The sequence below is a fragment of the Sinocyclocheilus anshuiensis genome, unplaced genomic scaffold, assembly GCF_001515605.1.
Source record: "Sinocyclocheilus anshuiensis isolate Anshui unplaced genomic scaffold, SAMN03320099.WGS_v1.1 scaffold328, whole genome shotgun sequence".
In the NCBI taxonomy this organism is placed as follows: domain Eukaryota; kingdom Metazoa; phylum Chordata; class Actinopteri; order Cypriniformes; family Cyprinidae; genus Sinocyclocheilus; species Sinocyclocheilus anshuiensis.
This window is the reverse complement of record NW_015558621.1, coordinates 253,488-263,945: the sequence shown is the minus strand read 5'-3', so window position 1 is coordinate 263,945 and position 10,458 is coordinate 253,488. Positions and strand designations below refer to the sequence as shown.

General features: G+C 36.2%; 2 protein-coding genes across 4 annotated transcripts in view; both read right to left on the bottom strand.

Annotated features, from left to right (window-relative positions):
* The window catches only part of LOC107680572 (sideroflexin-5-like), an 8,783-nt gene extending 3,028 nt beyond the window's left edge, over positions 1 to 5,755 (bottom strand). The window contains exons 1-10 of the mRNA XM_016476509.1: positions 5,601 to 5,755; positions 2,998 to 3,066; positions 2,723 to 2,800; positions 2,614 to 2,640; positions 2,482 to 2,536; positions 1,570 to 1,595; positions 1,263 to 1,316; positions 937 to 993; positions 608 to 673; positions 295 to 385 (exon numbers count right to left, since the gene is read on the bottom strand). Coding sequence (XP_016331995.1) covers positions 295 to 385; positions 608 to 673; positions 937 to 993; positions 1,263 to 1,316; positions 1,570 to 1,595; positions 2,482 to 2,536; positions 2,614 to 2,640; positions 2,723 to 2,800; positions 2,998 to 3,066; positions 5,601 to 5,657 — 580 coding nt within the window. The 5' untranslated portion in view covers positions 5,658 to 5,755. The remainder of the gene's footprint in view (positions 1 to 294; positions 386 to 607; positions 674 to 936; positions 994 to 1,262; positions 1,317 to 1,569; positions 1,596 to 2,481; positions 2,537 to 2,613; positions 2,641 to 2,722; positions 2,801 to 2,997; positions 3,067 to 5,600) is intronic.
* Positions 5,756 to 8,406: 2,651 nt separating this feature from the next.
* Positions 8,407 to 10,458, bottom strand: part of LOC107680658 (rab11 family-interacting protein 5-like) — a 16,831-nt gene continuing 14,779 nt past the window's right edge. For 2 of the 3 annotated variants that reach the window (XM_016476655.1, XM_016476657.1), the window contains one exon: positions 8,407 to 9,454. In XM_016476655.1, coding sequence (XP_016332141.1) covers positions 9,194 to 9,454 — 261 coding nt within the window. In that variant the 3' untranslated portion in view covers positions 8,407 to 9,193. The remainder of the gene's footprint in view (positions 9,455 to 10,458) is intronic. The other variant, XM_016476656.1, reaches the window with a different exon arrangement.

Here is a 10,458-nt window from a genome sequence, read left to right as displayed (position 1 = left end):
ACAATGTATTTTTGGCTATTGCTACAAATATACCCCAGCGACTTAAGACTGGTTTTGTGCTCCAGGGTCACAAATTTAAAAAGAAAACTGTTAATTAAATTGTAATGATATTTCACAATATTACTATTTTGCTGTATGACTGATCAAATAAATCAAAATATTACTGACCCCAAACTTATGAACAGTATTTTATGTGTTATGCTTCCATACTGACAGCAGGGGGAGCTTCGTGCAATGCAGAAGAGTGTAGGACTGCTGAGTCCAGCGAAATGCTGTGTCTGTGTAAGAACATACCTACAGCAGGGAAAGGGATAAACCTCTGTATCAACAGCCTGGTGGCAGGGTTATATTTGCTGGATTTCTCGACAAGTACATTCAGTCCCACCTACAGTAAGACAGAATATTACAGGAGAATTTAAATGACACTAACAAGTGAAACATTACTTAAGATGTTATAGTAGTATATTAGAACACTAAGGGGTATTAAACATTTTATAATCATAAATAAATATTTTTTTAAATTATTTTCATATCAAACATTAAACATTTTAATAATAAATCTCACATAAAATGAATCTCAAACAAAACTTGCTTATCACTGACTTACTGCAATAGAAACAGCGCTGGTGACGGCTCCCACATATCCCTGAATAAACTTTGAGGTTGGTGTTGGCTAAAGGTCAAATCGGGGGGAAAAACAATCATCAACATCCAGGTGTTGCAAATGTACCACTTGTGCATTGTGCATCGAAAAAACACTGAGGTTGCGAACCGCTGTGAGATGCAGAGCAGACGTCTGGCCCTCAGGACACAACAATGATCATTCAAATGGAATCAAGAAGAGGAAACGCTTCACTGAATGACCATCTGCAGCCGCAATGCAATAGTTCAACCTCAAAAACTTGACCTGAATTGAAAGAGCATTTCAGACCATACCTTTGTGGCATTGCGGTTGGCGTAGTTCACACAAGCGTTGTGACTCTGGTTGAGCCACTGTAGAAGAGAAATTCTCAATTAGCCCGACAGTCACTTGAATTATTGGTTGATTATTCTTGAATTACTCTGTCAATTTATGATTGATTTGATTTTCTATGAAGTCAGCTTCTGGTAAAAGGCAAATATATAGGAAATCTAATGAAATAGGACTACTTTAGTCAAATTACGTATTTCTAACTGAAACAGTGGCTGTTGGGATACTGACGAAGCAGCGTTTAGGCTTCCTGGCACTGAGGCGCTCAAATGATGGGAACAAGCCACTTTACCTGCCAGAACACAGTAGAGGCCAAAGTCTGGTTTGGAAGGAGAAGACCAACAACCTGCAAGAAAATCAACTTCTGATAACAATTTATCTAGTAAGCTGGGCATACAGCAACACGCTGGTTAATCATTTACACCTATCTCTAGAAACAAAGGTTTATTACAATGCAGATTTCAACAGCTTAGAAGATTTGGATGTGTCAACACTGCATGCATAATGACTGGCAAGGCTTCCTTCTCTCATATTTGCTCTGTCTGTGTGGTCTTTGTTTCGCTCTTTGATATTTTTTTACAAGCAAACAGAAGACTTACGATTGGCGTTCCAAACGGCACATAGCCTGTGAAATGCATCCAGATAAAAGAAAGAGCAACAACAAATCAGAACTCAGAAATGAATCAGAACGGAGTAAAAATAACCTTTATGGCTCTCCTCACCTCAGTTGCATTTGTTTGAATATTTACAGTGTTGTGTTAGCATGGCGCAATTCTATTATTAATTTCATGGCATGACCAAACTACTGCACACATAACTGCATGCATAACTAATCACTGTTTTGGGGTGTACACATCCAGAATAACATCTATAATATCATTTTGCAGAAGTCTTAATTCCAGTTAAACTAACAAATAACAGAAAATAAAAGATATAGAGTTTCTATATAATTACAATGTTTTAAAAAGAAGCCTCTTATGCTGACCAAGGCTGCATTTATTTGATAAAATAACATAATTAATGTGATAAAATTGTAAAAACAGTAAAATTATGAAATATTATTTTAATATAAAATAATTTTTTTGTTTTAACTTATTTAAAATATATTGTAAGATTTTTAAATGTTTCAAAATATTTTAAAATGTAATTTATTCTTATGACGGCAAAGCTGAATTTTCAGCAGCCATTATTTCAGTCTTCAGTGTCACGTGATCCTTCAGAAATCATTCTAATATGTTCATTCGTTGCTAACACTGGGAAAGAAACATTTGTGCTTCTTAATATTTTGCTGAAACTGTGATACATTTTTTACAGGATTCCTTCTTCAAAAGAACTGCATTCATTTACAATATGATATTTTGTAACAATGTAAGTCTTTACGGACACTTGATCAGTTTAATGTATCCTTATATATATGAAAGGATCCTGAATAACATGTATGCATTTCTATTTGTGTATACAGTGATCATTTTATATTATTTAAATGCTTCTAACCCTCTCTATGCTCTTACCTGACATGCGGAAAGGCATGAAGATTTTTTCACCGGTATCGGGGTGAATGATGGCCTGAAAAGAGATGAGTCAGTGACTGTAATTCCAACCATCATTTAAAAGTGACAGTGAACAATGACCAGAAGACTGACCTGCTTCACCTTCTGAGCCTCCCAGAGCTGAACACAGAACACAAGTCACTATATAAAGCACTTCACCACATATACTACATAAGTATCCATCAAAATGTCCGAGATTCACCTGGTGCTCTGTAATTCCTGGAGGAAGATTCCCTTGCTTAAAATCATCCAGGAGTTTGACACATTCTTTTAAACGACTCTGAATAAAACAGAAATCCGAAAGCATACAATATAGAACTCATCCAGAATTTTGAATTAGTTGGTAAGAATCAGCATACATTCTTTATAGACGTGACATAATTACAGTATATAAAAGAAAGGAAAGATTACAGGGTAAGAAGCAATGCAACTCACTGATTCATTTAACATAACATAACACAGACAAGATTTCCATACCTCCGTCACAAACAAAGTGGAAGGATCGATGATATCAATGAAATGTCTCAACCTGCCAAGAAATGTGCTCTGAGGAAGAAAAACATTCCTTCAGTTCCACAAACTTACATTCTTAGCCAGAACCTAAGATGCAAACAGGACAACCTCCTCACAACACAAACCAAACTTGCTGTCTTATACCTTAAACCAGTGGTCGCCAACCCGTCGATCGCGATCGACTGGTAGATAGTATCAGAATCCAGTTTGCTAGTTAAAAAAAAAAATAAAAAAAAAAAGACAAGAAAATCTGAATTCTGAATCAGCTATGATCAGCGCATCACTCATTAAAATACTAAGTAAAAGGCCTCAAATTTGAAGTACAATCTGGGATGTCTTTTTCTATCAATTCTTCAATAGGTAGATCTTGTCTTTCATAAAGGCCGAGGTCAGGGATCTTGGGCCTAAAAAGGTTGGTGACCACTGCCTTAAACTGTCAAGAGCTGTTCTAAATTTAGTTTAGAGTTAGATTGAAATATGTTAGGGCTGCAATGACAACGCACTGACAGGTTGTGCAGAATGTGCTCAAACGAGCGAGGACTGCCTGCATCAACATTCCCACTGTCTCTGAACCCCAGGCAGCAATGCAAGCGGTTTTCTGAGAGCCAACTTTTTCAGAGGTCCGATGGTTGAGCATGCCAAGGGTTTCTTTGGCAAAGAACACAGTGTAAAAAAGCAGCTTCAATCAACTGCATCTAAATGATTTATCCAGGGGCAAGGCATACAAAAGCTGAAATTCATTTGACCTTACAATATATGGTGAAGAGAGCAAGAAAATCTGACTTTGCTCGGCTAATAATCCTATTTCTAGGCTACAGACACTTGCTTCAAAGCTGTTGCAGAGAGCCATGTGAGCACATGTCTGCTGGAGAAGACTTGTTAATTATGCATGTGTTTCTGCTCCCCAGAGAATATGCAACACAGTTAGCAGAGATGGAGCAGGAAGAAAACATACACCCATACCCTTCAGATGCATTGATTTCACCTAAAAACAGCAGCAATAAAAAAGACAACTGTCTGCATTTGTCAAGTGCACTTGTGCTGGATTTTGCCATAACACCAATTCGATTTTGATTCAGCCTCAACAGAGAATGATGATAAAGACAGGGACAGACCACAGGCAAAAGACAGTATATTAGCACATATATTTTCAGAAATATCTTGGACCAGCTTGTCAGCGGGGCAGTGATCTTTTGTTTGGTTGTATTCCCTGTGGACCCAAAGCAGACTTATTTGGGCAGCATATGGCATAATAATCAGATGAAACTCATGACTGCATCAAAAAGAACACTGAGCGAAGTATTTCATTTGGATGCATTCAGACAGAGACAATATACGGTACGTATATACGAGCAGACTAACAAAGGGAAGGCAGATTATTCCTCGCCATTCTGCCTTCTAAGACAATGTTAATGTAAGGTTATTTTCAAATGAAGTACTGCAGTAATAATATTTTGCTGAACATTTTTTTTAATTTAAATGTACATTGTAATTGACAGTATGCTTCAATAAAAGCAAAACAGGTGTACGGAATACGACTGCAAAACTGACACATGATTACAGTCACAATCAACCACAAATTTACACCGTTTTATGTGTTTACAACATTATAATAAATAAAATATATATATTTTTTAGAACATTTAGGTATTCAGAAAATCAATTCCAAATTGTTACTGAATTCATGTTATCATTAATGTACATATATTAAAAATACCTGAATCTACTATACTTCTGTATTCACATTTTTTAAAGTGTTCTTGATATTTTTAAATCAGATCCAGCATGATTATCCAGTGTTGTTCAGAACCAATATGGACATCAGAACTACCTATTGAAACATTACCATTAACAATTTTTTGACTGATTATCATCCATGACTGAATTCACAGTATAAATATATTGGAACACAATTCAGGTCTGAACGGGTTCATTAGGATGACCGCGGTGTTTCCGTGGAGGCAACAGGACTTAAATAGATGGTCATTCATTTGACCGGCACGAGCGCGAGAGATCTCACAGATAACACAATTGATGAGACAATTATTTGCATTCGTTCAGCAAAAGCGGCCCTATTTAAAAATGCAAAACTTGAATACCCGAGTTCATCCTGTGTATAACCACATTTGTTTTTCCAGCTTTTCAGAAAATATGATTAACTTTGACAGTGTCCCGCGAAATCACTCCCACGCAATGCAAACATAAAAGTGACCAGTGAAATTGTATTCAACGGCTTAAAAAAAAAAAAATCCTGCCCTACTCATTTCCTGCTGTTTACTTATAAAAAGAAAAGCTGCTGTGCATGCATTTAATGTTTTATGGGGTTTCTAATATAACGGTGCTACCAAAACCTCTGTTACGCTGATCACGAACAATTGCATCGGCCAGTTAAATTGCGATGAAGCAACGAGCAAAACATACAACGCAAAAAAAGGGTGAGAAATTGGTGACTTTCGCAGTACAGTGCTGGAGCAAAGCAACGGTATCAACACACATATGTTGTTTATCAACGCCCATCAAAGATGCCCAGACAAAGATGCACTTTAACATCGCGGCAAACTCTTTACCTGCTCGTAACGCGGTTTTCCCAGCTGAAACACCGGACAATACGCAGATTCCGCCATCTCAGCAGCGCTGGAGTGAAGTTAAATAATAAAAAGGTCCATCAGACGGAATTTGTAAGAATAGTCAACTCGGGCACGAAACTAGTGAAGCAATAGCTCGCAGGGGTTCATGGGAAGTGTAGTTTCCTGATGAACTCAAATACAAAGCAGATAGAGCGCATTCCATCCACACCCATTGCAATTACAAAAGTCTGAAAGATAGACATTCATCAAAATGTTATTTTTTTTTTAAATCTAACAACTTTGAAGTTGAGCAAAATAATTTACATCTAAAGAATTACGATGGTTTACACAAAATAGACCTTTTAACCATAGAAATACATATCCATAAAAAAATAAACGAATGATTCTGAAATATCCTTTTGTTAAAACCTTTATACAAGTCTTGAATGGTTGAAATCATAAATTAATGTAATGTTAAATAATTTTAACCATTCATGAGATTTAGACGTATGTAATACAAAATACCTATAGGCTATAAAAATAATGAATCATTCAGAACGGATGAATTAACTCCAAATATCATCCATGTGCATATATATATCAGAGCCATAACCACAGATATTGTGAGGGGTATACAGACAAATATTCAGATTAGCTGTTTTTCAATGGATGATTCTTAAAATATTAAATGTGTTCCACCCCCAGTCCTAAATATGAGGATTATGTAATAAAAAAGATCACTGAAGGAGCAGAAAACATCTACCCAAGCAGTTAAAAATACTATCTCTTGAATAATTTAAAAATAGCCAATCTTGAATAATCACATTGAAGAGATGTGGTTGTTTTTATGATTCAATCAGCTGTATCATATATGAATCATAAAAATAACAATATCAGACAAATAAATGTTGTTGAGTGATGTTAGTTTGGTTTAAAATAAACATTAAAATTTCCCCTTAGTTGCTCTTAAAGCAGTATAGGCTTTTAACACTGTGCCAATCAAGCCTACACTCAGGACATAACTAAATTTAGGGAATATTTTGTGACAATATGTTTGTTCCACCAGAGACAATTAACTAAGAATGAAAATCAGTTTCCTCTATCCCCATAGTAATTGTTAAAGATCAAATTTGCATTACTGTGGCATACTCATGTTAAAACAGGCAAAATGTCATTGCCATTCGACACTGAGCCCAAACAATGCAAGCAGAGACACTGTCAGTTTGAGCTTTGATTCCCACAACATTAATATTTCATGAAACCCATCTGCACAATTTGCTGCTGTTATGAATCAGCTGACTGTAACATTTTATATATGTACAATTCATCATGTACTTTTTACCAATAGACTGTTTTTATGCAATATACAAAATTTTGTTACTATTACAATTTAGTCTAACGTTCACAAAGTGGGCCAAGCACAAGTGAAGTACAATAAATAATCGTATTACTTCTTGTAAGTGCGGTAGTGCCACCCAGTGGCAATTAAATATTTCACTACTGTGACTGGATGTGAGAACCACCATACTGTTCAGATTTAGATGAAGATGAAGCACAAATCTCATAAACCCATACAGGCCTTTATACAAGTCATTTATGTAAAGAACTCAAACAAAAACACTGCAAATGATTTTAAAACTTTATTTTCAAATAACTTTGAAAATGAAGCTGTTTGAAATAATTAGCAATAAATAAAACAAAATAAAAAATACAAATGTGAATGTTGTAAATAAATCCAGAGGCACATTGCAAAATGGAGATTAAAAGGCAAAATGAATCAGCAGCGATCTAGAATCACAGTGATACATGGTTCTTTCCTGCAACACATGCTGAAACTCGAACTCGTTTTATATATATATATTTTTTTTCAGAATGTATTGTTGGTGATACACAACATAATTGATGCCTTGAGTCAACAAAATGAACAGGAACCCTGTACTTTCTTTACGTCCAATACTGAGACATAGAACTGATGTTCTTGTGTGACAGAATCTCACTAAATCAGGAAACATCAACCAAGAAAACACTGAATACTGTATAATGAACAAAACGTAACGTCACACGTAACTTTATCTTTGAAAACAGAACAAAAACAATGGTATAAAACACAATCAGAATGAATATCAGAGAAAATCACTGAACATGATGAAGTTACAATGCAGTAAAACAAACAACAGATCTTCCATCGTTTTTGTGGTTTAGAAAGCTTAGGCATTTGCATATCACTAAACTTGCTACTTTAGCAATCATCTAAGTATGCTGCAGTGCTAAGGCTTCATGGATATATTTTGTGTAGCATATATTAACTCAAGCTACAGCTTAGCAGGTTGTATTGCATAGCTTACATGTTTGCAGAGACAATTTCTGCTTTTGTGCGAGTGCTTGATGGAAGTGAGCATGCACTAATATCAGCGGTTCTATGAGGCAAAGCTGACTGGCTCAAGCACAACGGTTTTGCATAATGCGCATTAAAGGCAGGGTAAGCGATTTCTGGTAGCCAATGTTGATATCTGAAATCACCAACACAAACACGCCCCTACCCCAAAAGGGTCTTGCCCCTATTTTGATAGCTCCGCCCCACATATACGTACGCAACCCAGGCAACGATTAGTTCTGTGAAACAAAGCAAAACCAATGTTACACCGTGTCTACGCCGGACGCGAGCGCCGTCCCATGCACTGAAAGCTCTCTCCTCCACATCACGAGTAGACACGCCCCTTATTGCTGATTGGCTACAAGTTTGTTTTGCTATTCGGCCCAAATCAGTTTTCTGAAGTGTTTTTGAAAAATTACATACCCTACCTTTAAGGTGCGTTTAAAGCTATCAAGAAGTAAGATATTTATTTACATTTACATAATATTATTTAAAGCAGTATTTTACATCAACTTTGACACAAGGTGTATTAGACTACATATTATGTATTAAATATTACTGTTTTGAAATCTCTGGATTCATATCGAACAGTGTAATGTATTAGTTTTAATACCATGTGAATGCCATGTCAATAAATCTGAAACAATATTTTCTTGAAATATGGACAGGATTGAGATATGGAAGTTTGACACATTAGTTGAGAAGTTTCAGAGTTTTTGTTTTTAGTGTTATTTTATAATTTTGTTCCAAATATGTCCAATTATGAGGAAAGATGAGTGTTAACGGTTAAAGAAGTCAATTAATAAAGGCAGTGCTTTTTTACTTGCATTTATGGATTTGTATAAATTTAGAGACAGTTTGTTTGACATTTTGAATGCATAAAGATCCCAGAACTTATTTCCTATTATGGAAATTAGCATATTTATGAAGACGACATATTTGTGTAGATTCTATGAATATTTACATCTACACGTGATCAACAAGATCTAATTATACATACTTTTATTATTATTATTTTTTACTTTTAACCACTGCCTTGTGCTCATAGCATGACTAGGAGTATGCTAAACCTCAATGATTGTGGATTTGGAAATCCAGTAAGAAGCATGCAAAGCTTTATCGTGTCTACGTGAATCTGGCAGTTTTGAAAGTTAACAGAGCATCACAAATGGCTTTAGAACAATATGAGGTGTTCTCGGGACGGAGCAGGTCACTGTAGTCATTTTGGTCTGGTGCGTACCTGCAGCAAGGTCGGCGTCTGTTCCATGATGCGCACCAGCAGCTTGTCAATGTAGTCCTCCAGGTCTCTGACCTGAACCTTCATCTTCTTCAGTTCGGTCTCACGTTTCTCCAATAACGCCACCTGCACCTCAGTTTCAGCCCGCTGCTTCTTGACATCCATTTCCTGCTGAAGCAGCAGAGCTATCAGCTCCATGTTAGCCATGTTCTGGTACTGAGCCCGAGCCTCCATCAGAGCCAGCTGCACAGGAAACAGGTACAGAATCATGAGAAGAACAGTAATGAGGTACTGTATCATGTAGAGAATAATGAACCAAAACTACTTCATTAAACGCTTCAGCTGATCTTTGATCACTTGTCTGTTCTTTCAATATCTTTATAAGTCCATATTCATTTTAATGAGACCCTAAATAACCTCTCAGATCAATATGCTTGTTTCAGTGTCTGCTTGTAATCTGTGTACAGATACCACTTTTCCAGAACCTGGGTCAAAGCATGCCTTCCAGCTCCTTATAGGTGCTGTGAAATGTTAGCAGTTTCACTAATCAGCCTAAATTAGACCCATGTTTAAAATGAATGACAAGCAGAAAATTCTGGATTCCACGGACCACTACGTTTTAGAAAGGGTAATCATTTACTTTCATGTATAAAGACAATTTTGATGTGTGGAAAAAAATGTTTTTTTAATATTTCAATATTTTAATGCAACATTAAAATGCTATATTGAAGGAAATTATTAAAGGGGTCATATGATGTTGCTAAAAAATAACATTATTTTGTGTATTTGGTGTAATGAAATGTGTTTATGCGGTTTAAGGTTAAAAAAAAACATTATTTTCCACATACTGTACATTATTGTTTCTCCTCTATGCCCCGCCTTTCTGAAATGCGTCGATTTTTACAAAGCTCATCGGTCTGAAAAGCGAGGTGTGCTCTGATTGGCCAGCTATCCAGTGCGTTGTGATTGGCCGAATACCTCAAGCGTGTGATGGAAATGTTACGCCCCTTACCATACTGTGATGCCGTGTCCCGGCCGGAGTGAAGAGACAAAAATATTAAATCCCATTATAAACAAGGCATTTGTTGCATCCAGTGGAGACATAATTACGGATTATAATGACTTATACTGTCTTTTTACGCGTTGCATTGCATCGCGCCGCGTAAACATAAAACCATGTCTGCATTTGTAATCGGAGAAATGACAAATACACACGCCCTACTCTACACTGCCCAAAAAACTCGCTT